At 53.6% G+C, this 26,605-nt stretch overlaps 1 protein-coding gene across 4 annotated transcripts; it reads left to right on the top strand.

Moving 5' to 3' along the window:
* The first annotated feature begins 1,436 nt into the window (after positions 1 to 1,436).
* ALLC (allantoicase) lies at positions 1,437 to 26,419 on the top strand. 4 transcript variants are annotated; one of them, XM_006930498.5, is made up of 13 exons: positions 1,446 to 1,591; positions 8,497 to 8,593; positions 11,285 to 11,379; positions 13,546 to 13,596; positions 15,034 to 15,121; positions 16,228 to 16,353; positions 17,448 to 17,527; positions 18,354 to 18,486; positions 21,237 to 21,392; positions 21,815 to 21,888; positions 22,871 to 22,979; positions 25,251 to 25,375; positions 26,073 to 26,419. In XM_006930498.5, the coding sequence occupies exons 3-13, from the start codon at positions 11,290 to 11,292 to the stop codon at positions 26,277 to 26,279; spliced, it is 1,239 nt and encodes a 412-aa protein (XP_006930560.3). In that variant the 5' UTR covers positions 1,446 to 1,591; positions 8,497 to 8,593; positions 11,285 to 11,289; the 3' UTR covers positions 26,280 to 26,419. The 4 variants fall into 4 exon arrangements, with proteins under 4 accessions (XP_003984588.3, XP_006930560.3, XP_019683522.3 ...); XM_003984539.6 differs by lacking the exon at positions 8,497 to 8,593 and having other exon boundaries at positions 1,437 to 1,591; XM_019827963.3 differs by lacking the exons at positions 8,497 to 8,593; positions 11,285 to 11,379 and having other exon boundaries at positions 1,493 to 1,591.
* The last annotated feature ends 186 nt before the right edge of the window (positions 26,420 to 26,605 follow it).

The following is a 26,605-nucleotide window of genomic DNA, read 5'->3' as shown; positions in this document are numbered from 1 at the left end:
TACACTTAAATGTTTTTCCACAGTTTGTTTATTTTTGGGAACGAGAGAGAGAGAGCGTGCGTGTATGGGCCAGAGCCAGCGGGGGAGGGACAGAGAGGGAGAGAGAGAGTCCCAAGCAGGCTCCACACCGCCAGCCCGGGGCTCGAACTCACAGACCGGGAAATCATGACCTGAGCGGAAGTCGAGAGTCCGATGCTCAACTGACCGAGCCACCCAGGCGCCCCGTGAGTTTAAATTTTAGGTATGATTTTAGGTAACCGGCGGCTGGACGCTGCGGCCTGTAGAACCTCGCCCTCCAGGTGTGGTCGCCGACCTGCCCTCCAAGCATCGCCTGCTGCGCGTCAAGGTCCCGGTGCCTCTCGAATCTGCAGTCAAAACTCGCCTTTGAGCAGACTCCCCAGTGGCCCAGACACACAGCAGACTTGGGGAGCCGGGCTCCAGGCGTGGACGGGCGGGTCGGGCGGCCTTGGCCAGCCCCTGAGCATCCCTCTTGGCCATTCTCTGTGCCGGGGCCTAGACTCAGGTCATGGGTAAAGGGATTATCAGGACAGGGTCCCAGGGTCACATCTGTGAATTTGATGCACCATCTGCTACATACAGAGGGACAGGATGTGGCCCGTGTTCTTAAGAATCGCTTCCAGAAGGGTAGACAGACGTGTCAGCACGGACCTGAGGACGTGGGCACCGGGGAGAGGCCGGGAGCTTCCCGGAGGTTCCATCAGGGAGAGCTGGGGGGCAGGAAGGCAGAAGGGCAGGCCAAGCCTGGTGAAGAAAACCAGGGACCGTGACAGACTCCCACACCACACTACCTGCCCCCCCGGGGCCTCCCAGGCTATGTGATTGGGACCCCCTCCCCGGACGCTCTGAACTCCTGCTCCCATTCCCTGGCTTAGGACTCAAGTGGCCTTGGATAGATCTTCTTCCTCGGAGCTCAGTTTCTGCACCTGTGAGGCAGGACCCGCCTGCTGTCCAGGGTGGCGTGGCCACGAGGGCCAGCCGCCATGTACCTGTGCTGTTCCCGCCTCACGGAGACCTCTTCCTCCAGACCGTGGGCTCCAGGGCAGGGACCTGAGTCTGCCGCCGGCCACCAGGGGCAGCACCACTTATCAAGGTCCACGAGGTCACATGAAAACTCCAGGGGCGCCTGCATTTTCCTGGGGCCGAGAGACCTTCCCCTCTGACGAATCCCCCAGAGGCTGTCATCTCCAGAAGCATTGCCGGGTGTGCAGAGTAAATGTATTTGCAGGAAACTTCTAGAGACAAGACTGAGTGTTAGCTGGCCAGGCCAGGAGCGGGAGGCCACTCACTAGGCACGGTGGGGGTGGGTGTTTGTGGGAGGGACCGGGATGTGGGTCTCCAGCAAGGCTCCGTGAGACTCCTTGGCTTCTCCAGGAAGAGTGCTCCACCTCCCAGCCGCCTCCCCCCGTTGCCCTTGTGACATCACACAAGCTCGGCCAACCTCCAGAAAGTTCCGTCTTGCTAGGTGAGGGCCCTATAAGTCTCTCCTGCGGGCACCAGACCACCACGGGACCTGGGCTGGCTTGTGGGGAGCAAGAAATCCAGCCCTGAACACTGGACCTCGGATTCCGAGGTGAGGGTAGGGTCCCCTATGTACATAACTTCCCATTGTAACGCTGTCCTTGCCACGGTTCGGGGGATGAATGGCACCATGGGCGTCTGCCAGCTGGAAGTAAGGGCGGGGGCGGGTCCCCAAACCCTGTGGACCCGGGGCCAGGCGTGGGGCTGGCCAGACACCAGGTGGTGTTTCCAGTGAGGTGCCAGGCTGGACCCTGCTCCCCTGCTGTTTGTCCTCTCCCCACCTCACATTAAAAAAAAATTTTATTGGGGCTCCTGGCGGGGCAAGTCAGCCAGTTAAGCATCTGACTCTCGATCTAGGCTCAAGTCATGATCTCATGGTTCATGGGTTTGAGCCCCGTGTCAGGCTCTGTGCTGACCGGGCAGAGCCTGCTTGGGATTTTCTCTGTCTCTTTCTCTCTCTGCTCCTCCCCTCCTCCTCTCTCTCTCTCTCTCTCAAAATAAATAAATAAACTTAAACAAATTTTATTTATTTATTTGAGGTCCAGTGTAGTTAGCATACAGTGTAATATTAGGTTCGGGTGTACGGTATCGTGATTTGTCACCTGCAGACGACACCCAGGGCTCATCACAAGTGCCCTCCTCAATGGCCGTCTCCCGCCTAGCCCACCCCCCCGCCCAGCCCCCTTCTGGTAACCATCAGTTTGTCCTCTGTAGGTAAGAGTCTGTCTCGTGGTTCCTCTCCCTCTCTCTCTTTTTCCCTTTACTCATTTGTTTCTTAAATTCCACGTATAAGTGAAGTCATGTGGTTTTTAACTTTCTCCAACTGTCTTCACTTAGCATTACACTCTGGCTCCATCCGTGCTGTTCAAGTAGGGAGATTTCGTTCTTTCTCACGGCCGAGTGATATTCCATTGTGTGTGTGAGTGTGTGTGTGTGTGTGTGTGTGCATCAGTCCATGGACATTGGGCTGTTTCCCTATCTAGGCTGTCGCAAATAACGCCGCTATGAACGTCGGGGTGCCCGTGCCCCTTTGAATTAAGTGCTTCTGTACCCCTGGGCAAATACCCGGTAGCGTGATTGGGCCTCGTGGGGCGCATTCTTGTCTGTGGTGGGAGACTCTTCACGCCATGGGCTCCGACACCGTGGGGGGAACAGACACCAGTCGTGTGGCTCCGGGGGAGACAGTGAAGACTTCACTGTTTTCTTGATGGGTAATGGACGGACGGGGCTGTGCTCTGACACAGGGGCCGGGGCGGCCTCCCTGGAAACGCATCCCCTCCCTTGCGTGACCGTGTGACCCTGCCTCTCCGGGCTTCTCTGCGGCGGGTACAGTCACGTGTCACTCTCCAGCTGGCGTGAGGAAGGCACGAGGACAGGAGTGGAGATTCGGGGCTGAGGCTTGCAGACCTCCGTTCTCTTCCGTGTGCCCGTCTCACGTGGTGACGCTTACTTGATGGAAAGCGTGGCGGGACGCCGCCCAGAGCCAGACCCAGACTTCCCCCGGAGGCCCCAGCTTGCACGCAAGCCTCACTGGGCTACGTGAGTTAAAGCCGACCTGGCTGGACCCGCCGAGGGGCCGGCACAGCCTGAGCGCGGTCAGCAGGGCATCTGGGGGGCTGAGGGCCGGGCGCCCCCAGACACACAGGCCAGCCTGGGGTCCCCAGCGGTGCCAGCGAACGTCCTGTGTGCGCCCCCACGAGTCCCTGATAACGGGCACAGGCGATGCGGCCACAGCCTCTGGCCCCCGGGACCCGAGGGGCCTCGTCGTCCGTCCCAGAAGGCGAAAGCCCGCTGCGTCTCTCTGACCTCGTGTGTCGTGAAGTCCGAATAGAGAACGCTGGGGTGCGTCAGGTTGTTGTCACACACCCTCAGGGTCTCCACGCAGATTTGTTATCTTACGGTCTGCAGCTCAGAAGTCCGGCTGGGCTCGGCTGGCTGCTCTGCTGGGTTTCACAGGCGGAGTCAGAGTGCCGGCCTGAGTGCAGGAGGCTCTGGGGAGGGCAGGGGAGGGGAGGGAAGAGGCCGCGTCCGTGCTTGCAGGGCTGAGGTTCCTGGTTCCTTGCTGGGGCCAGCGGCCGCCGCCTATGGCTCCTCCAGGGCTCCGTCCGGCCCTCGCACGCTTCCAGCCAGAGAAAGGTCTCTGCTCGCACCCCGTCTCCTGAGATTAGACGTCGGACTCACCTGTTTTGTTCAGGAGCCCCTCCCCCCTCAGGGTCGGTCAACACACTCGCATCTGCAGAGTCCCCATTGCCGGGTGAGGTCGCACGGTCACAGGGGCCGGCAAAACTTGGTTTTGCACCGTTGCTGGCGCTTTCCTGGCATTGCTGAGAGGTTGCTAGAGAGTCTTAAGATCATTCCTGAACATCGGCCTTATGTCTAACTAAGGTCATTGACAGAAATGGAAACAGTGGTGCCCTCTTGCAATGTACACTGATGGCCAGATCCTGCCCCAGCAATAGAAATCTCTCTCCTGTGCTACCAGCCCCACCTGGCTTCCGAGCGCCTAAAATACGGCGAGTGTGACCACGAAACCGACTTTTCTTTTGCATCGGATTAAACCTACATACCCATGTGGCATGGGCTAGCATCTTCGGGCTGGGCCACCGTCACGCCCTTTGCGTGCTCAGTACCTCAGGGGGAGAGTCTCTGCTCTTTGCAGACCTGAGTTCTCTGTGGAAAGTGGTGGAAAGGGGTGGGAGTGGCAGCAGAGGGAATTGGGGCTGAATTTTACCTGTGTCCCCCCCGCCCCTGGCTGTTTCCGTTAAATTGCACCGGGAGATTCATGCTCCTCTCAGATTTGTCTCTGGTGGCGCCTCTGGTATTTTACAAGGCCTGTTTGTTTCTCTTTTATCGCGGTGAAGCACCTTCTGACCCGCTGCAGGGGCAGGGGCTTGGCCACAGATGGAGCCTTAGCAGGAGAATGATGAAGTGACTGTGTCCCGGGGCCGCCGCGAGGGTCCCTTCACGGCGCCCCGTCCCCCGTGGGGCTCACAGGCTAGGGGTCAGCCAGGGGCGGGGGGCTGAGGACGAAGCTCGCGGAGAAATCTCTGCCCCAAAGCGATTCACTTCTGCCAATTCCAACAGATGTGTCCAAGCACTAGGTTTCATTTGGAAAGACGAACATCGGCCTCGAGGCCTGGCTTCGCGGTGCTTTTCAGGGAATACACGCGCGTTTCGAGGAGCTTGGGGAAAGCGTGTTCATCCGGTTTGAGGAACGGGCTGGGTTATGTCACCCCGAGTGCCACCTGCACCGCCGAGGCCGGGACGGGAAACGTCCCGCCTGCTTTACAGCGTCAACCCCAGAGGGCACCGCTACCCTGACTGACGTTTTCTGAAGACGAGCTTCCCATTGATTGACTTGCTAAATGGAAACATTCATTTCCAGAAGGGAGCAGTCTTTTTTTTAATTTATTATCATTATTTTTTTAAATATGAAATTTATTGTCAAATCGGTTTCCATACAACACCCGGTGCTCATCCGAACAGGTGCCCTCCTCAATGCCCCTCACCCACCCTCCCCTCCCTCCCGCCCTCACTCAACCCTCAGTTTGTTCTCAGTTTTTAATAAGAGTCTCTTATGTTTTGGCTCCCTCCCTCCCTCTCTAACCTCTTTTTTTTTTCCTTCCCCTTCCCCATGGTCTTCTGTTAAGTTTCTCAGGATCCACCTAAGAGTGAAAACATACGGTATCTGTCCTTCTCTGACTGACTTATTTCACTTAGCACAACACTCTCCGGTTCCATCCACGTTGCTAGAGCATTCTTTTTTTATTTATTTATTTTTTTAAATTTTTTTTTCAACGTTTATTTATTTTTGGGACAGAGAGAGACAGAGCATGAACGGGGGAGGGTCAGAGAGAGAGGGAGACACAGAATCGGAAACAGGTTCCAGGCTCTGAGCCATCAGCCCAGAGCCCGTTGCGGGGCTCGAACTCACGGACCGCGAGATCGTGACCTGGCTGAAGTCGGGCGCTTACCGACTGCGCCACCCAGGCGCCCCGAGCATTCTTTTTTTAAAAGCAAGAGCAGAAGTGGCTTGTTGTCTGATGGAGGGTGGAGCCTGAAAACCGGATGGCTTGAGACTGGTCCCTGGGAGAAGCGTGTCAGACGCCTCCCTGGCTTGCTCTCCCTTCCGCACACCTGCAGCACGCACTGCCTGGTGGAGGTGATGGGAGGCGCACGGGAGAGAAAGATGAAAGACGGCGAGGATGGCCAGAGCTTCCCCCTCCCGCTGCTCTCCGGCCAGCGGGGAGGCTGGACCGCAGGACCCCGCCCCACGTTGCCGTGACACCTTGCTTTTTCCGCCAAACCCGGTAGCTGGGAGAAGGGGCGTTAAATCGGTGGCTTTGGCAAACTGTTAGAATGCTCCGTCCTGGTGCATAGGGAGCTCGCTGCAACTGCCCGGGAAAAACATCGGGCCTTTTCAAAAGAACGACCGGGTAAATCAAATGTTTTGTGAGCAAGACGATGAAATACCCAGCAAGGCTTTGCGGTGTGCCCGTGACTGGCCTGGCACTGTGTCACCTTGTCCAGGATACAGGTTGGTTACTAAGCTGTTGCTGTGGGGGGAAAGCCTGCAGCGACCCACAGGCTTGGCCAGGCCCCCGTCTTGGCACCTGTCGGGCTGGCCCTGAGCTCTGCGCTCCTGAGCCCGCGTGCTGCCTGCTGGAGAGGCCGCCGGGCCCGAGACGGGACACGGCAGACCGCCAGTGTCTCGGCCTTGACGGGTTGACCTGGCAGGAGAGCTCTACGCAGAAGCCCTGTGACGTCAGCCTGCGCGTAGGGCGCGTGTCTGTCCTGTGGTGCAGTGTCCGTGGTAGTGTTGGTCTACACGGCGGTGGAGGGCTGGGCTCTTGCGCCCTCGTTGCTCAGTGCTTTCCGGGCACAGTTGAATAAAACTTCCTGGGACGGAAGGCGCTGCGTGTGCTCTCTCCAACACGGAAGCCACGTGTGGTTCCTGAGCACCGACATGTGGCTAGTGGCAGGGAAAATGACATTCTTAATTTTATTTAATTTCGATTAAACTTCCACGTGTTAAATAGCCACGCATGGCCTGTGGCTTCTCGGTTGGACGGCGTAGGTGCAGACGAATGTCGACCTCTTCTTCCGTGGCCCCCGTGGCCCGTCCCGCCCGCACGCCTGGCACGTGCTGTCTCCCTTGTCCCTTCTTCTCCTCGAGTCCCAGCTCAGGCGTCCGCTCCGGCAGGGAGCTCTGGAGCCCCGGCGGTCGCGCTGCGAGTCCGCCCCTGCGATCTTGAGCAGCACCGCCGGCGGTGTCCACGACCTGCCCTCCGCGTGAGCCCGCTGCGCAGGTGGGACCCGGTGCCGTCACAGCACTGCCCAGCCGCAGGCCGGTCGACCCGCATGCCGCGCGCGTGTGCCCGGGGCTCCCGCGTGTCAGTCTCGTCTGGGCGGATCCGGGTCGGAAATGTGGTTCGCGTTCCGGCTGCGTGGTTTATACGGGCTGCTTGAGCTCCCAGAGGTGCATTCCCTCCATTTGCAAGATGTGAATAACATAAAATCGCAGGGTTGTTGTGGATCAAAGACACACAATATGTGGACTGTGCATGACGTTATTGCAAACTCACCATCAGCGTTAGTAGTTTTCTTCTACACCTTTTCATCCTCAGGAAGATTTTAGTTCAGTGAGGGAACCAGTATCTTATCTATTTATGTATGTATTTTTTTTGAGAGAGAGTGAGCGCGTACGTGAGTGGGGGAAGAGCAGAGAGAGAGAGAGGGAGACACGGAATCCGAAGTGGGCTCCAGGCTTCGAGCTGTCAGCACAGATCCCGACTCGGGGCTCGAACTCGTGAACCGTGAGATCATGGCCTGAGCCGAAGTCAGACGCTCAACCGACTGAGCCACCGAGGTGCCCCTAAACTTCTCTAAATTTTTTTAATGTTTATTCATTTTTGAGAGAGAGAGAGAGAGAGAGAGAGAGAGAGACAGAGCATGAGCAGGAGAGGGGCAGAGAGAGGGGGAGACACAGAATCCGAAGCTCCAGGCTCCGAGCTGGCAGCACAGAGCCCGACGCGGGGCTCGAACCCACAAACTGTGAGATCATGACCTGAGCCGAAGTCGGACGCTTAACCGACTGAGCCACCCAAGTGCCCCATGGGAACTAGTATTCTCAAACAGAAAATGAGTTAGAAAACATTATTCACTCACCCGTTTAGTGGACAAATAATTACTGTGCAGCCTGTGGGTAGCAGGCAGGGTTCCAAGCCCTGGGGAGACACCAGTGGACCCGACAGATTATTGTCCTCGTGGAGCACACGTCTAGTTGGGAAAGACAGATGATAATGAACCAGCAGGTCATACCGTGTGTCCCCCTGTCACTCTACCTGGGGGTCAGAGCGGGCCTTCCTGAGAAGGTGATGGTGGAGCACGGGCTTGAAGGGAGGGGAGGGTGTGTGGCACACAGAAGGGGGGGAAGAGCCTCCCAGCAGAGCCACGGAGGTAGGACATGCCGTGGCACTGGTGGGGGGGGGTCGGGGAGGCGTAGGGGGCCCTGGATGGGCTGGTGGGGGAGGGCCCTGTGGACCTCGGAAGGACACCAGCTCCTCCTCTGTTTGGGAAACCACACAGGGTCTTAACTTTTGACTCTACTTAGCAAAAGGTTGGTCTGGTGTCTCGCTGAGGACAGACGGCTGCAGAGAGGGAAGGACGGACACAGGGAGGGCCCCTGGGGGTGTTTTCATGACGCAGGAGAGAGACGACGATGCCTCCCCCCACTTTGTCTCTCTTCGTGCATGGGGACAGTGCGTGTGAGACGTATAATTTTACCGTGAACGATTTCATCGTGTACAGAGGCAGGCGATCTTTGGACCCCTCACGTACCCATCACCACTGACACGGTTATCGAGTCCTGGCCAGACTGTTTCATCCACGTGTTGAAGTACTTCCTCTCCTTCTCGGATAATTCGGAAGGAAATTCCATACGTCGTATCATTTCAGGGTTCTGAATCCAACTTCAGACTGGATTCGAGGCGTCAGGGGAAGAGGAGACAAATGAAAGGTGACCCTGAGGCTGTTTGGGCGGCTTGAGGACAACGTGAGTCCAGCGGGGGAGGGGAGCCCGAGTCTGGGAGGACTCGCACGTGGGGCACGCATCCCGGGGACAGCTGGGGTTGGCAGGTGGAAATCCAGGAAGGCGATGTGTATTTGGGGACAACCAGCATGCGGGTGACGTTAGGGGCCCGGGGGCCGTGTGGGGCCACCGGTGTGAGAGGACGCAGCAGAGACAGGGACCCTCCAGCATGAAGAGCTCAAGGGGGAACTGCCTGTTCTTTGAGTTATTACAAGATCATCACAGACAGTGTTCCAATTCACATTCCTGACAGCAGATGGTGGGTGTCTGTTTGTTACAAAAAAGTGTCCATTTCATGAGGAAAAATGTCATATTATGAGGAATCACATTCTTGTGATTTCAAGGAGAGCTGACTTCTCATGTGCCTTGGCCGTTTGTGTTTCTTCCATTGTGAATAATTCTTTCTTTAAATGTTTGTTTATTTTTGAGAGAGAGAACCAGCAAGGGAGGGGCCGAGAGAGAAAGAGGGGCGCAGAATCTGAAGCAGGATCCAGGCTCTGAGCAGACACCAGCGAGCCTGTCGCAGGGTTTAAACTCACAAACTGTGAGATCGTGACCTGAGCCCAAGTCAGATGCTCAACCGACTGAGCCACCCAAGTGCCCCCTTATTGTGAATAATTCTTTTTTTTATTATCTTGTTCTATTTTTTATTTTTTAAAATTTACATCCAAGTTAGCATCTAGTGCAACAATGATTTCAGGAGTAGATTCCTTAGTGCCCCTCCCCCATTTAGCCCATCCCCCCCCAACCCCTCCCGCAACCCTTAGTTTGTTCTCCATATTTATGAGTGCCTTCTGTTTTGTCTCCCTCCCTGTTTTGGTATTATTTTTGCTTCCCTTCCCTTCTGTTCATTTGTTTTGTATCTTAAATTCCTCATATGAGTGAAATCGTATATTTATCTTTCTCCCACTGACTAATGTCACTTAGTACAATACCCTCCAGTTCCATCCACGTACTTGCAAATGGCAAGAATTTCATTCTTTTTGATTGCCGAGTAATACTCCCTCGTATATATAGACCACATCTTCTTTATCCGTTCATCCCTCGATGGACATTTGGGCTCTTTCCATACTTTGGCTACTGTCGATATTGCTGCTATAATCATGGGGGTGCGTGTGTCCCTTCGAAACAGCACACCCGTATCCCTTGGATAAATCCCTTGGATAAATGATAGTGCAATTGCTGGGTCGTCGTAGGGTGGTTCTATTTTTAGTTTTTTGAGGAACCTCCGTACCGTTTTCCAGATTGGCTGCACCAGCTTGCGTTCCCACCAACAATGCAAAAGAGATCCTCTTTCTCCGCATCCTGGCCAACATCTGTTGTGCCTGAGTTGTTAATGTGGGCCATTCTGACAGGTGTCAGGTGGTATCTCATTGTGGTTTTGATTTGTGTGAATAATTCTTAATGAGATGTTTTTTGTGTAGTTTTCTCTTTTCATCACGAGGGGTAGGAAAAAAGGTAGGAACGAAGGTCATCCGTTGGCTTAGGAGTGGGGTGACCTCTAGGCCGGCCCCGAGTCCCCCAGCCTCCTCCCATGCCTCCCCCCTTCTCCAAATCTCTGCTTTATCAACTTCAAAATAAGGGTGCGGCGTGGCGTGGGTTAAGTTACGCCAGCCCCACTGGTGATACCACAAACGGTCCTGGATGCTCCTGGATGGAGCCGTCTCCGTGCTGTGGTCTCGGGTGGTTCCAGAGCATTGCTCGGCATGGGTGTCTGGGGCATCGGTCTCCCCCATGGGGGAGTCCGTGTGGGCAGGGCATGCATTTTCCTGTGTACCCCATTTCTAGCCAGGGCCTGCCAGCTAGTTGCTCAAGAAGTGATTTTTGAATGGATCTAAACACTATTAAAAGCAAATTATTCCTTTCTAAACTAGAAAAATTTTCCCCTTTAAAAAATAAAAAAGGGGCGCCTGGGTGGCTCAGGCGGTTGGGCGTCTGACTTCGGCTCAGGTCATGATCTCGCGGTCCATGGGTTCGAGCCCCGCATCAGGCTCTGGGATGACAGCTCAGAGCCTGGAGCCTGTTTCCGATTCTGTGTCTCCCTCTCTCTCTGCCCCTCCGCCGCTTGTCCTCTGTCTCTATCTTTTAAAAATAACTAAACATTAGGGAAAAATTAAAAAAATTTTTTTTCAACGTTTATTTATTTTGGGGACAGAGAGAGACAGAGCATGAACAGGGGAGGGGCAGAGAGAGAGGGAGACACAGAATCGGAAACAGGCTCCAGGCTCTGAGCCATCAGCCCAGAGCCCGACGCGGGGCTCGAACTCACGGACCGCGAGATCGTGACCTGGCTGAAGTCGGACGCTTAACCGACTGCGCCACCCAGGCGCCCCGGGAAAAATTTTTTTTTTTTTTAAATGAAATAAAATTGCAATTTGAGGCAGTGGGATTCGTGTATTTGGTGGAACTTTGTTCTTACGTAGTTCAGAGGGAGTGTGCTCTCATTCACTCCCGGTTCAGTGTTTGCACAAAGTCATAACCTGGAGTTGGGGACCCTGGAGTGCGTGGGCACCCGCCACGTCCACTGGACAATATGTGTGTTGTCGAGTGTCTCAGACCTTGGTTTGGGGGACCCGGGTGAGGGCCTGGCTTGCTCACGCGGGTTCTGCTACCCCCTACGCCCGAGGCTGACCGAGCCTCCCTTCTCGTTGCTAGGAAGCATGGCTGACTCTCCCAGGGAGGGAAAACCGGCCAGGTCTCTGGACTTCACCCGGCTGGTTGACATGGCCTCTGAGTCCGTAGGAGGAGAGGTAAGTGGGGGTCTCACGGCAAGGAGAACACTGCAGGAACCTAGCTAGAATGGCCAGAATCGGGCCGAAAGTCCAGCCCGTTATCGCAAAAGGCTTCCGAAGAATTTTTAAGAAACTGGGGACAATTCTAGCAAAGGCAGTATTGCTTTAAGCTTAGAACAAAAAGACATCCTGCACCTGTGACCAGTCCTCCGTCCCTCTGTGTTTTCTCACGGTATAGATCAGTGGTCCTCAAATGTCAGTGTGGGGATTACCTGGAACAGTTGTTGACAAGCACAGGGCACTGCGATACCGGTAAAGTGCAGAGGCACTGAGCGCCAGCACCTCGCAGGTGCGTCATCCGGTACAGACGGGGCCGAGGGGGGCGTCCTGCCCTCCAGAGGCTCCTGCTCCCCCAGGGAGACAGGTGCTGTGGGAGCCGGGGGCCGCGAGCGGGGCGGGAGGTACTGGGAAAGGCTGTGCGGCCCCTGTCTGCACAGGGGGTCTTCAAGTGGGAGAGGGAGCCGGCGAGGAAAAGGGGCGAGGGGCCGCTTCGGTCAGGACGCCGGGAGAGGCAGCGAGGCGTGCCCCAGCTGGTTGAGTGTTTCTGGAAGCCATCAGGGGCTTGCTGGGGGGCATGGGCCCGGGGAGGTCGGAGAGGCCCCGGGTGCCCCGTGAGGGTTTCTGCCGAGGCGCCAGCGACGGGTCTGGACGCGTTCCCGCGTGTCTGCTCCGCTCACCCGGGCTTGGCCCTTGCAGACTCTCAGCGGGCGGGTCGGCCCTGACACAGCCGCGATCCCCTCCACTCTGCCTCCGCGACAGTCATCCGCAGCAGAACAGCGAGGTCTCCCCTGACCTGTAGGTTCTGGGCTGGGGTCCGAGGACGGTAGTGTCATTAGAGGCGAATTATGCTCGGAGGCTGAGACTGGCTTTGCCAACGATAGCTCAGCAACTAATAGCCTGCACGATCACGATTCCTACACAACACGCCCAAACCTGCGACACTAACTACACTCGTGGTCCAGGCAGCGGGGAGAGGAGATCAATGAAGTCCGGGGCTAGGCGAGGTGTCCTTCTCTACAAGCTGGTTCTCCGTAGAGTCAGTCCTTCCAGCCCAGAGCTGGGGGCCGGCTGCCGGCCCGGGTCCCTCGTGGCTGCTGGAGGCGGCACCGGGGCACGCGGGCAGGGCGGCTGCTCCGATGGCTGGCACCGCGGGGCCGTCACGCGGCTCGCACCGCCACCCACGAGGAGCGGCCTCGGCAGGGCAGGGGGAGGGGTCCCTTCTGCCGAGACCGTGGCCCGGGTCAACCAGTGCTGCCTGAGGAGGCTCGGCCCCGGCAGCCGCGGTGTGTCGAGATCTCCGGAGAGCTACTCACATCAGCAAAGTGGAGCCTTGCCCAGAGCGGACCCTCTGCGTAGACCCCACAGAGTCCCGGTAGTGGGAGTTTCAGTGTCCCTTCCACGAAGCCGCTGTGCCCGTCAATGCTCGAGCTGCTGAGCCCTCTCGACAGGTGGTGACAGCATCCTGACACGGCTTCCTCCACGTAAACAAATGCCCCCTGATGAACACACCTCACTTCAGCCACAGACGAGTGGCCTTGCAACCATCACCGGCTAATTCCCGACTCCAGTGCCCGGGGTCCCCTCCCGACGGCAGCTGTCACGAGGGTCTGGCTTCGGTCAGTGGGGCCGCGGCCCGTTTTGTCCAGAAAAGTCCATTTACACCTGTTTTCTTGGGGTGATGAGTAGCAACCCCCTCCCTCTCACAAACGTCCCGCTTTGGCTGGTGAATTACCAGGCCCCCCCTCCTGCAGGGCGTCTGACCGTGAGACAGCCGAACCGCAGGCATGGCCCAGGGTGGTGTTTTTGGGCCATCGCTCTGTGTGCGAGCGAGTCACAAAGCCCAGTGTCCTCCATTCGTGAAAAGGAGGGTTGGTGTAGTTTCTTCCTGACTGTAAGAAGTCAGCATGTCCCCATCCAGATGGCCAAGGGGTGCAGAGTACAGGCTGGAACCAGCTGAGGCAGGCCACGAAGTCTAAACGTGTCAAAAGCATAGCGGCTTCATTGCATAGCGTTCTCTCCCCCTGGCAAGTCCACGTTTCTTTCTACCGCGTCTTTTGCAAAACGAAATAAAATCGTTTTTAACTTATGGCTGTTTTATCTTTACCTCTTTCTTTCTTTGTCTAGATTTTATTTGCAACGGATGATTTTTTTGCTCCTGCGGAAAACCTCATAAAGGTATTGTCAGCGGGCATCCCGCGCCGTAAAGGTATCGTAAGTGGGCACCCCGCACCATGAAGCGTTGGGGTAGAGCCATCTGTGCCGACACGGCAATTAGAATCTGCCCGGATGTTTGAGATGGGAGTCCTGGAGTGTGGACCGGTAACTGGCACGTTGGAACAGTAGAAACATGTAGAGATCCGCACCGGCTCGTGCTAAGACACATTGGAGACAGACGGGCATCGGACACAGGGACGTGGGGGGCCGCGTGGCTTTATGGGAAAGTCGCTGAGATCCTTGCGTACTGTCCTCTGTCTCACGCAGAGCTCATAATCTGGGCACACACGTTGAATTTTGGGGACGCGTCTTACCTGCCTAATTGCAAAAGTGTAGGACGTGCTTATTAACAAAACAAGAGAAAAAACAAACCTGAAAATATAGGGAAGAAAGGAACCTCGGCTGGAATCCTGCTACCTTGCTTCGCCGGCCGTGGGGTGTGAGTTCTCGTGAGTGGGCAGCATGCTGTCCTCCACCGTGGTTACCGGCCAGGTCGTCACCCTGGTGACCGGGCCCCTCTTTCCGGGCAGGACCTGGCCGGGTCTAGAGCATGTTAAAGTATGACATTCCAAGGACATCTTACATACCTTAGCTTACTCCTCAGAGAAAATGACAATAGAATGGGGAACAGAGATGTTGGTTTACTTGTTCTAGGTCACACAGTAATAGATGTCAAAGCTCTTTTCATCTTACCATATGTCTGTCTATAGAAAACTTAAATGCCTACACACTTTGACCTGTTATTCCACGGGTTTATATTATTTGCAAAAGTAGGCAAAGATGTGTAGAAGATACTCATCCCAGTGTTGTTTGGAGGGGAAAGAGCCAATCCAACCGTCCATTGATGGGACCCATATATGAACTTCCATATATGGGACACTGTGTAGCCACTAAAAGGAACAGGCTAGCTGTCTACACACGGAGCAGCTCTGAGGGCCGGGGTCCAAGGGTACAGCTGGGCCTCAGCATCCCGCCTACGCCTCACGCGCTTGGGCCGGATTCCTTGTTAAGCAGTCTTTTCTGGGTTGCCTGGGAGACGTACCCTTTCTGGCTCTTTCTTTCAGGATGCCGTAGGCTGCGTTGGGGGGGCTGCGCCGTTTGTGGGGCCACGGAATTCACTGCGATGGGGTTTCAGCTGTCGCTACGGCCAGTTAATTCTATGCATCGAGGGCCGCAGAGAAGCAGGATTTCTTTCTCTGGAGGTGTCGCAAAATGGGGCGGCCTCTCCTGATCTGGAACGGGTTACCCGAGTGCGAGGGTCACGGCAGGCACCCCCAGGCCGGCCGGGGATTCCCTCCGAGTCCCCTTTGGCGTGGGTCTCCTGTCCCTCGGGGGGACAAAACGGGCCAGGCCCTCGCAGGGATGGCAACCACCCCCTTGCCTCCGTCTCTGCTTTAGAGCAAAAGCCCAAGCTTCAGAGAAGACGAATACACGGAGTTTGGGAAGTGGATGGATGGATGGGAGACCAGAAGGAAAAGGATTCCAGGTACTGAGACCGCTCCTCGTGGCAACGCGGCGAAGGTTAAACGCGGGTGTTGGGAAGCCGGGGTGCCTTCTGGCAGCTCCGTCCCGGGTCCCCGGACCTCACGTGACCCTTCGGAACATCAGGCTCGGAGGGTTTAGGAAGGGGTCGTCTGTGCGCCATCAGGTGGAAAGGAGGATGTGCTGCTGGGACAGCGGGGGTGTTGGTGAGGCTGCGGGGGGCGGGGCGCGCCTCCCCGAGCGGGGTGGCAACGTCACAGGGTGGCGTGCGTGTGTGCGTTGCGTCTACACGGCTCTCTGAAGAGGGTGCTCTGGTCCCTCCTTGACTGCTGTGTAGACGGGCTCGCCCACGCAGCCCCCGTCCCGTCACCAGTGAGAAGGGCCGGCTTTTATTCGTTGCTCCTCACCAGGCTCCATGAAAATACACCTGTTAAAGCTGCAGACGCGCCTGTGAGAGCAAACTAAATCGGCTTTGTAACCGGGTTCTTATCCAGCTGATAACTGGGTTCTTTGGCTGCGTCAAGTGCTACGAGGTCCTAGATGTTTCCCAGGTCCATTAGCAGCTGCTGATGAATCTGGGCATTTCCAGGCCGGGTCTGCACGTGACCACAAGTAGCCAGGGAGTACTGGGTGACCTGTGGCTTGTAGACTTCTCGCGCTTTAGCAGCTGCGGGGAGGGGCCCCGCAGAGCCTGAGGCGACGGCGAGCAAGCGGTTTGCCAGAGGCCCAGCCGGGCGTCTAGCACCTGCCGAGCGGGGCGGGCTGTTCTCTACCCTGGACACAGTCACATTTGAGTTTTGGAAGCTGATCTCGTCCCTGATTCGCAGTCGAAGAAGGAGGCTCGCAGGGGCCGGTTTTCACTGTGGAAACAGAATCGGGTCTCCCTGGATCCAAGGCCCGTGGCTGGGGCGGAGGGCTGTCGTGGGGGCACGGGGCGTGCGTGGCCGCGCCGAGGGCATCTTTACGTCACAGCCGAGAGTGACCCTGCGTGCCCTTTTCTGGGATGGGAGGGGGTGTCGCTGAGTCTTTTTTTCATCTCGGTCCTGTTCAATCACGCGCTTTGTCTGCCGAGTTATGCCTGATGGGGATGCCCTCGCTTCCCTCCCGTAGGTCACGACTGGTGCATCATCAAGCTGGGGATACAAGGAATTATCCGGGGCTTCGATGTGGACATTTCCTACTTCATGGGAGATTACGCTCCTCGGATATCAATCCAAGCAGCAAACCTGGAAGGAGGTGCCTTGGGAACCGTTCCCCTGGCCTGCCCCCCCTCCCCCAGCACCCCCGCCCTGTCCAATTTCTGCCCAGACAGGTTCAGCAACGTGTCTAAGGCCACGTTAGTGCCACAGGCTTTAGAACTTGGGTTCCCAGTGCAGTGTTCCGTGGTTTCTGAGTTTTAGCTTGGCCACGTGTGGAGTTCATTGTTCCCACGCTCTTGGGGCCTCGCTGGGGCGAGCAGGGTGCAGGGGAGGGCAGCGCGTGGGCTGCTGGACAGCGTGGAGCCAGGCGTGGGCCGGCTGTGGGGTGGTGGCTGTCCCTGTGGGCACAAGAGTGCGGCAGCCACGGAGTTGTCAGGAAGGGGTTCTTTGTGCCTCGTGGGACGAAGCATAAGTACAAGTCAGACCCCTGCTTTCGCTCCTTCGACGGTACCGTCTGATGCTGGTCCCAGCGTTACTGTTTTTAGAAGCAGGGACCACGATGTGTGTGTACGTACACGTGTTTAGGGAAGATAAATCATGCCGGTTGGCAGATTTACGCTGAAAGCACTGTGTCCACAGCCCTGTACGAGGCTCTACGGAAGGGGACGGGCCCTGCTCCCGACCCTGGCGGCACCTGAGAACGTAGGTGAGGACAGGACAGGTGGTGCTGCAGAGGCAGGAAATGCCTGATGCCAAAAAGGAGGATTCCTTCGGAGTCCAATTCGGGATCGCCCAAGTGTCGATTCCAAGGATGCCGTGGGGGACGGTCTTCTTCTGGCCTTGACGTTGCAATTTTCCAGAACCTCCATTGATCCGACTCCTGAAAACTCGAGTCGTGTGATAGATTTGCTGCAGCTAGACTCACCCTGGAGATGTTGTATTTTGGAGGTGTTGTATTTTGACGAGCAAAAGTACTACCAAATGTACTGCAGCACCTTCTGGAATTACTCAGTATTTCAAATGTCGAGGAACTTCAGCAAGTCTATCACTTTGATCATCTGATACTTTGACTTAAGGAAGCTTCTCTCTGGGGTGATTTGGCGGAATAGAAACGAGCAGACCGCCCACTAGGAGTATATTGTCTTTGATTCCGAACGCGAAACGTAACCGCGTTGGTCCCTCTGCCTCCAGATAAAGCACCAGAAATGCCACAGAGAGGAGCCAGGACAGGGGCCGCGGCCACCCCGGCGGAGTTTGAGGCTGTTGCTAAGGTGCGTCTGCTAACAGGGTCGGCGGCTTGTCGCGGTGGCCAGGGCACAGGCCTGGCCACGAGGGTGCTTCTTAGGAACACCCCACCCACTCACGCCTCTCCTCATCTACTCGTCCAGCGTCACAAATGGTTTCTACAGCCCGAGTGAGGTCTAGCGATGTGTCCCAGGGGGTCTGCCCGGCCCTGCTACCTGCCAGGTGCTACCCCGATAAGATAAATACAGAAATCGGGAGTACGACTTTACGTACCTTTTATGCCTGCTGAGTCTGGCAAAGGAACCACGTGGACTTGTGCTTTTTTGTACATTCCTGTCTTTTAAGGCTTGTCCAGTCATTAATTTATATTGTGTTTTATGAAAGTGTTGATCCATAACAGACTGGGAAATAAACAGTGAGAGGAACAACACACAGGCCCTTCAGTCTGAGGAATGCTGGTCACGACGTTCAGGTCAACCCGTTCACCCCAGGTCTCAGGGTCCAAGGGAGCAGCCTGGTGTGCACCGATGTTCACGTCACCAATTCTGGTTTCTTCTAGAATCCTCAGAGGGAGTCCCAGGTCTTGTCCCTTCTTCCCAACCCTCCCTGCCCGTTCCCCTGCTGCCATCGCCCGGTGCCTAGTTCGATCTGGATGAAAAGTCCTCAGGGCTGTAGTCTGCTTATTAAACCTGGGACTTGATCTTTATCAGTATTTTTATTGAAGTATTTTACTAGGCAGCCATCATCAGGTTTTGTTTAAAGCATCTCTCTCCTGTAGGCCCCACACGAGCACCAGGGTGAGAGAATTTACTGTCCTTGGGGCCACTGCTAACACTTTCTATTTATTGCTAGCTGGGGTCCAACGACTGGAATTACTTGGTCCCCATGACAGAGCTTAAACCAGGAAAGCCTGCTTCCAGCCACAATTATTTTCCTGTCAACTCCCAGCAGAGGTGGACTCACGTAAGACTCAACATTTTCCCGGGTAAGTATGATGTGGCCCCATCTGCCGTCTTGTGGCCTCTTGACTTGGTGTGGGCACGTTTCAGGGTGAAGGCACTTATCTCTCTAGCATTTTCGGGTGACAGGTGGCCCCTTTTTGTGCCCTAGGAACTTCTCGTCGCGGCCCAGCCATCCGTTGGTAGTTATTGAAAAAGCACCAGGCCAATTAGGAGGTGATGGGAGGGAGTTGTATCAGGTTAAATGTCTCCTAACAAATTCTATTTCGCCAGGTGCACCAGCAGATGAGGCGGTGTGTGCAAAAGTCCCTCATTTTCTCTTACTTAACAACTTTGTTGTAATGTAATTCACCGACTTGCAGTGCACTGTTCAGCGGTTTACGGTTTAGCCGGGTATATGCGGAAAAACACAGCATAGGTGCAACCATCACCACGCTCAATTTGAGAACACTACTCTCACCTCAAAAGGAAATCCTGTATCTTGCTCTCAACCCTCACCTCCCTCGGCCCTCAGCGGCCACCAGTCTGCTTTCTGTCTGGACAGAGTTGACCATGCTGGACATTTCACATAAATGGTCTTTTGTGACTCGCCTCTTTCGCTTACCATGTTTTCAAGGCTCGTTATGAGGGGTACTTTATGTCTTTCCGTGGAGGAACGATACTCCATTGTATGGATAAACCGTACTGTTTATATATTCATCTACTGATGGACATTTGGGTTGTTTCCACCCGTTGGCTATAAAAATGCTGCTGTAAATATTCCTTTACGGGTTTTTGTGTGGATATATGTTTTCATTTGGTATACACATAGGATTGGACTTGCTGAGTCATATGATAACTATGTTTTTATTTATGTTTTTAAAATAAAGTTTGAGAGAGCACATGCACATGTGAGTGGGGGAGGGGTAGAGAGAAAGAGGGAGAGAGAGAATCCCGAGCAGGCTCCACACTGCCAGCACAGAGCCTGACGTGGGGCTCCATCCCATGAACAGCAAGATCATGACCTGAGCCGAAATCAAGAGCCGGATGCTTAATGAGCCACCCAGACGCCCTGATAGCTACATTTTTAATTGTTGGAGGAACTCTCCCATTGTTTTCCACCATGGTGGCACTATCTTACGTTGTCACTGACAGCATGGGCGGGTTCCCGTTTCTCCACATCCTCACCAACACGTACTGTCATCTGCCTGTTTGATTGGAGCCATCCTAGAGGATGGGGTCTCCTTGTGGTTTTGACTTGCGTTTCTCTAGGACTAATGATGATGAGCATATTTCAGTTCTGTACTTGGCCATTTGTGTGTGTTTATGTACAGATCATATACATATACACACACACACACACACACACACATACCTACATGTTTTTTTTGGAAAGATACCTTTTCAGATCTTTTGCCCATTCTTAAGTTGGGTTTTTGTCTTTTATTGTTGAATCGTAAGAGCTCTTTGTATATCCTAGATACAAATCCTTTATCAGATTTACAAATATTTTCCCCGGGGTTCAAGTATAAAGGGGAAGGAAGCAGTGTTTTGTCCTGGAGTGGCAACAGGTTGCTTTAGATGAGTCACTTTCAGAGCGTGGAGTGGCATGCCTGATGTCCCTGATAGTTTTGATTAAAAGCGAGGCTGGATATGAAGTCTGTAAAGAAGAATCTTATTTTTTAAAGACCTAAAATCAGCTTCACTCAACAGGCAAGTGTGTTCTGTGCGTCGGAGTGAATCCCGATGCTCCGTGAACCAGAGGAGGGATTCCCCTAAGTTAGTTTCTGCTGAATGACCCCCTCTGGTGTAATTTTTAGGGTTTTATGCCAACACAGTCTGGTTTTATTTATTGCAAATATCAAGACCGTTCTACTGAATTCTTTTCTGATCACTCACTTTCATCAAGGTTTTCGTGGAACAATATGAGGGCTTGGTTTCAGTAGAATAATGAGGAAAGCTGTTTATGCAAAGCTTCCTCCCATCTTCCAGGAAGTACTATTCAAACACATAAAATACTCGCTTTCTCAGAATCCGAGAATGTGAGTTGATGTTGGCGGCTACTGTGTGCTCTGCAGACCTACTCTAGGCTGCTGTGGTTCTCAGAGCGATTTGGTTTTGTGAACATTATCTTCCCTCTTCTCAGTCAGTGTTTTTACAAAAATAGAAACATAAGGCTCTTGTATGAGTCTGTGTGGTATTTAGCAACGCTAATCTGTGGCCCCAAACATTATATCTCTGGTGGATCTTCCAACAGCTCTTTGACCTTCCTGGAGTTATTAATCCAATAAGAAATGTCAGCACCTGCTGTGTGCCAGGACCAGTACTAGGTAGAGACAATAGAGAAGCAAACGAGATAGATCACTATTCTGGCTTTCAAAGATTTTATATTCTGCTTCTGAGATACTGATAGCAAGGGCTTAAACAAATACATGACAAGATCATTTCAGGCTGTGATTTGAGCTCTGGCGAAAATTCGCAGGAGGGGATGATGACTCACCCAACCTGGAGAATCAGGCGGGGCTAGGCAGAGCTGGAGGGAGATAACTAGACAGTGACAGGAAGAGCATCTCTGACGCCATGACACATAAGGTGACACCTAAGAACAACAAATGGCCTTTTGCAGAGCTGGGAAAGTAGTTCCAGTACAAGGGAATGGTGGGTGCAAAGGCCCTGGGGCAGCTGGGTTGGTGTATTTGAGGAACAGAGCAGACAGGTGTGGAGAGCTTTGTCGTTTATGACCCACAAACAGCCCCCTCTCCAAGTAAGAAATGACCACAGCCTCTTTCCTTCTCAGACGGTGGGATTGCACGTCTTAGAGTGTATGGTTGTGGACAGAAGGACTGGACCGCAACTGATCCCAAGGAACCGTTTGACCTCGCAGCCATCGCTCACGGGGGCGCCTGTGTAGGATTCAGCAACGCACACTTTGGGCATCCAAACAATATGATAGGTGAGATGCTGCTGTGGGAGCTGGCCTGCATTTGGGGCGTCTGGGCACCCGCACTAAGCACCCCAATATGGTATGAACCCACACTAAGCACCCCAATAGGATATGAGCGACTTAGGAGGTGTCATCTTGAAGCACGGGGGCGGATGAGATCAACCATCCACACACAGGATTGGATGCCCTTATGATGTGAAGTAAATCAGTTTTCCCTCCTAATTTTCCTTCCTAATTTTGGCTGAAAGGGAAGAGTAAAACTTACCCTATGGCTGCATGTGAATTTATGAAAACATTAAGTTGAATGGCAATAATTTATGTAGCAACGTTCAGGCACAAGGGATCTGTGGTTTCGTTACTCCCATGCATTCATTCTCACATTTAAGATAAAATGCTGTGACACTCCCATTAAATAATGTCATTTCTGGCAGGAGTCGGCAAGGCTAGGTCTATGGCTGATGGCTGGGAGACCGCAAGGAGGCCGGACAGGCCACCGGTGTTAGAGGTAAGAAGTTCAAAACGGCCACGATTCAGAGTCTCCTCTGTCTTGTTTTAAGTTTACATCAAGGAAGCGCTTCCTTCCGGAACCTCGTAGGCAGCATTCCGGAAGTACTTCTCGTCATTTTCCGGATCGCCTACTGCTTCACGGTAACATCAGGGCAGGACCCAGAAGGCGCACACGCTGGCCACGCCTGCTACTCCAACGAATGGTTGAAATGCCGCCGGTTCTGTAATAAAGGGTCTACAATTTAATGATATAAAACCCGTGGATAAATTCACTGGTTGACCTGGAGGCAAAAAACCCCCACCAGTGTCATGGTTTTCGGTACCTACGTGTCCCTGGGTGAGACCACCTACGTATATGAGTGTGTGACAGACGGGGCTCAGCTGTTCAGTTTGCCTAGTAACTAATGTGCGATAAGAAAGTCAAAACAAAGGCAAAACAAAACACCTTGCACTTTGTTAACCCCACGGAAAACTTCCCCAGACAACACCCCTCTCTTGGGTTAGCCTCCGTGTCAGCCAACGCTTCCAATGGGAAGCGGACGACTCCTGTTGCCAGAAACTAAGTTTGGAGGCAGATTACACAGTGGTATAGATTTGACCAAGAACGTATCTACTCTGAAAGGTCGAAACGAATTGATTAGAGTACCTAGGGGCTGGGTTGGATACAGACCCTTCTGTGTGTCTCATTCTACACAGATTTACAGTCGACATAGAAAATCACATCAGAAATTTATAAAAACGTAGCAATTACCCAATAAGCTCCTGAGTCCACATGAGGCATTTAAGGAATAATAGACAAGGGGGGCAATTGACACAGAAAGTAATTTACATACCGGGGCATAGGAGACGCTCTTCCGTAGTAAGAAATAAAAGAAATGTCATCAGCACATGTCGACGTTTTTCACTCGCTGTTTTCAGAATTCGTTTCCTGAATGGCCTCAAGCTGGCTTCTTTTTATTCTTTTTCCTTTTGAATCCCAGAATGACGAGAACGGTAGTCTCCTTGTTCCGGGTTGCGAATGGGCAGTCTTCCGGCTGGCACATCCTGGAGTGATCACTCAAATTGAAATCGATACGACGTATTTTAAAGGTGAATGTAGAACCATCAGGCAGTGCACAGAACCTGCGGGCTGGTAACGCAGACCACGCAGATGACGTGGTCTGTGGGCGTGGGGCTCAGGACGGTGGGCTCGGCACTTGGCTTTTGCACTCTCTCCGGGTGTGCAGTTTTGAGCAACTTCCTTTAGCTCTGCGGGCCCACTTCCCCCTTTGTAAAATGTCAGAGTTGAGCTGGGTCACCCCCCGGAGTCATCCGAGATTCTGTGATGCTCTAAGACTCTTCACTATAGGGGTCCCGAATCTCATTTGGAAAGAGCCTGTGCAGTCGTTCCTGGTTAGTCCCATCCAGAAGAACTGGATGGGGGTGTATTCTCATGGGGGGGGGACTAGGGAGATTGGTTGGGGGGGGCATTTCCTGTCCAGGGTGGACGTGGACTTGTAAGGCAGGGATCTACACGTTTTCAAAAGTGTGCTATTAGTAAAAACATATTCGGACAAGTGCTGCTGGCATTTGAAACCTACTTTCTTCTGAAATATATACCTGTGTCATAGGGACACAGTTCAAGAGGGGTTATTAAACCTTTATAATTGTCGGGTGAAATTTCGATAAGTGCTGGACTGGATGTTTCCCGACTGCTTACTTGTCTCAGTAAGCGGTGGCAGTTTATATTCATACCTTGGATGCCTGATGTTTAAATGTCTTGCGAATCATCGTGGCCTCACGCGATTACTAACGACTGCACCAAGGCACAGTATGTGTTTAAGGCAAGGTTCTTTTTCAGTGGTAGTGGATTTAAGTTAATTATTTTAAGACACAGTATGGATGATTGTGACCTAATTTTGGAAGACTATTTTATTTATTTACGTAAAAAAAATTTTTTTTTAAATCTTTATTTATTTTTGAGAGAGAGAGAGAGAGACCCTGTGTGAGCAGGGGAGGAGGAGAGAGAGGGAGACACAGAATCCGAAGCAGGCTCCAGGCTCTGAGCTGTCAGCACAGAGCCTGACGCGGGGCTCGAACTCACGAACCGTGAGATCGTGACCTGAGCCGAAGTTGGGACGCTCAACCGACTGAGCCACCCAGGCGCCCCTGGAAGACTATTTCAGATCTGATTAGCGGGTCACTGCTTTCACTTTTCCACACAGCCGACGAACAGCTCATCTTGGGTCAGGGGAATGCAGCCCTGCTATTTTCTTGTGGTTCCTGGGTGCTTGTGTTTCTGGCAGTATCTTCAGTCCATGCGTGTCTGCATGGATGATGTAAATCGCTTGCTAATTTTGTGAGCGATAGTTTAGTTAGAGCCCAGGAACGGCCAGTACGTGCACGTAACCAGGGAGCCTGGGCTGTGCCGTCCTGAATTTGCTGTCGGCCCTCTCGGTTCTATCCATCACAGCACGAGCACAGTCGCAGCCCAAGGGGCGTGCCGACCCCAGCTGTAATCTCACGTACACGAAACCTAACAGATATGCACGTATGTGTGTAGATACTGAAGAAACAGAAACAGAAATAGCGGCTTTCGTGTCCTCCTCCCACATCTTTCGGGTTTTCATGTGCCCTCAGCAGCATGCTTGCACCTTGGAGGTCACCGTCTTAAGAGATGTGCCACAGGGGGCATGGGAGCACTGAGTATTTTTTTCCTGTGATCAGAACCCCCTCCTCTGTTGATCTTAAAGTCTTAGGCACCCCTACAGCAGTTCTCCCCGCGAAGAGTGTGGGACCCTTCCCCTGAGGTCTTCTAACCCCACTGGGCACGATACTGAGGAAATTCCAGACAGGAGAGAGACTCAGGACCACATGTGTTATCGGGCGAACACGTAGCACACCTGGAAGACGGCACGTGGGGTCGAGGCCAAGCCCTGGCTGGTTAACTTGGCTCGGTCTTTCTTTTTGTTTCATGTGACGCAATGCGGTGCGGTAAGGAAAGTGTCTTCCAGCCTCCCGATAGTCTGGGATGAGCCACGTAGCAGTGTGCAAGTGATTAACGCTCAATCAGGGATGCTTATCAGGTACCTTCCACTTCCCAAGTAAAATGCCGTACACGCAAATTCAAAGGTACCGGCCCATTAACGCGCATCGAGCGGATTTTGATTCCTCTGAAAAATGAACTCCCGCATATCGCGTCAGGCAATCCACCTCCGTCACAGATGGGTACGTTCCGTCTCTCACATGCGTCCTGCCTTTGCTTCTCTTCAGAGAGAACCACGATTTGTCCTTTGCTGGGTCTTTGAGTTGATTAAAAAGTCAGCCGAACTGCCGAGGGCAAGCAGAGTGGAGGAAGTGACCCTGAATTTGTCCCGACAGGCAATTCGCCCGACAGCTGTAGGCTGGACGGCTGCATCCTGACGACTCAGGAGGAGGAAGACATGATCAAGCAGAAGTGGGAGCTTCCGGGCCATAAGTGGAAACCGCTGCTTCCCGTCACGAAGGTATGGCGCCCACGGGGACCCGGGAAGGCCGGACCCGCCGTCGGGGCCGCTTTGCTCAGATTTCCTTTCCAAACCTTCTGCTCAGATTAAATAGTAAGACGCACAAGCTTCTAAAAACCGTATCTGTGCATTTATGGAATAGAAAGACAGGCTCTAGTCTTTCATTCGTGTGCATTTCTAACAACCAAGTTTTGTTTTAAACCATCATGTACAAAGGACATATGTATGTGTGGAAAATGTTTCTGCAGTGTATTGACTTTCTAGAAGGGGTGACTAATATATTTAAAGCTAAAGCTATAACAATGTGTCCTCTTGTGAGATGGACGCGGAGATGTTCCAGAAGCGTCCTCTTTGCTCCAGTAGAAGGACAGTCCTTTGTGGGTCAGAGTGGGGGGTGAGGGGTGCTCCCACGTGGTGATGGGTGATGGCCTCTGGGAGGCACCAATATGCCCACTTCTCACTTTCTTTTTCTTATCGGTGTATCCACTTAATTAACCACTGAGAACCACGAACATCATGGACCCGAGTGTTCATGTTAGCATTACCTGGGCTTTTGACCCCCTGCTAGCCTTCCTCTGTGGTAAGCCAGCCTGTTATCAGTGAGTAACTGGCCTGGGTCACGGGCCCTGAGTCCACGCCGGCCCGTCTGGGCCTCACTCCGCATTATCACAAGGACCGCTCCCTGCCTCTCTTTCAGCTGTCCGCCGACAAAAGTCACTTGTTCGACAGCCTGACCCTGGAGCTCCAGGACGTCATCACGCACGTGAGATTCACCATCACCCCGGACGGGGGCGTGAGCCGCCTGCGCCTCAATGGCTTCCCCAGCTCCCTCTGCCTCCTGCGCCCCCGGGAGAAGCCCATGATGAGGTTCTCCGTGAAGGCAGGCTTCCGGGCCAACCTGTGACTCCGTGCGGCCGTGCGGTGGCCCCGTCGCACTCTTCTCTTGAAGGGTGTTTAACATCTGAAACTTAAGAGGTTTCTGGCAATTGATCTTTTTAAGACCAACGTAATTCCTGGTGATTTAATAAAGCGGTCACGCTCACACCTCGGTACGTGTATCTACCGTCGCTGTGGAGCGTTTGGTCGTGTGAAAATTGTCTGTGGTCGTGAAAGATAGGTGGTCTCTTAAAGATCACTTTTTAAAAAAACACTACAAGATATTGATATTTACAGAATTGAATTCAGTACATTCTGCATGTAGATTCGGCAATTGATACTTGTAGCTTATTG

The sequence above is a fragment of the Felis catus genome, chromosome A3 (assembly GCF_018350175.1).
Source record: "Felis catus isolate Fca126 chromosome A3, F.catus_Fca126_mat1.0, whole genome shotgun sequence".
NCBI lineage: Eukaryota > Metazoa > Chordata > Mammalia > Carnivora > Felidae > Felis > Felis catus.
The sequence above is the reverse complement of the archived record's forward strand: the minus strand, read 5'-3'. Positions and strand labels throughout refer to the sequence as shown.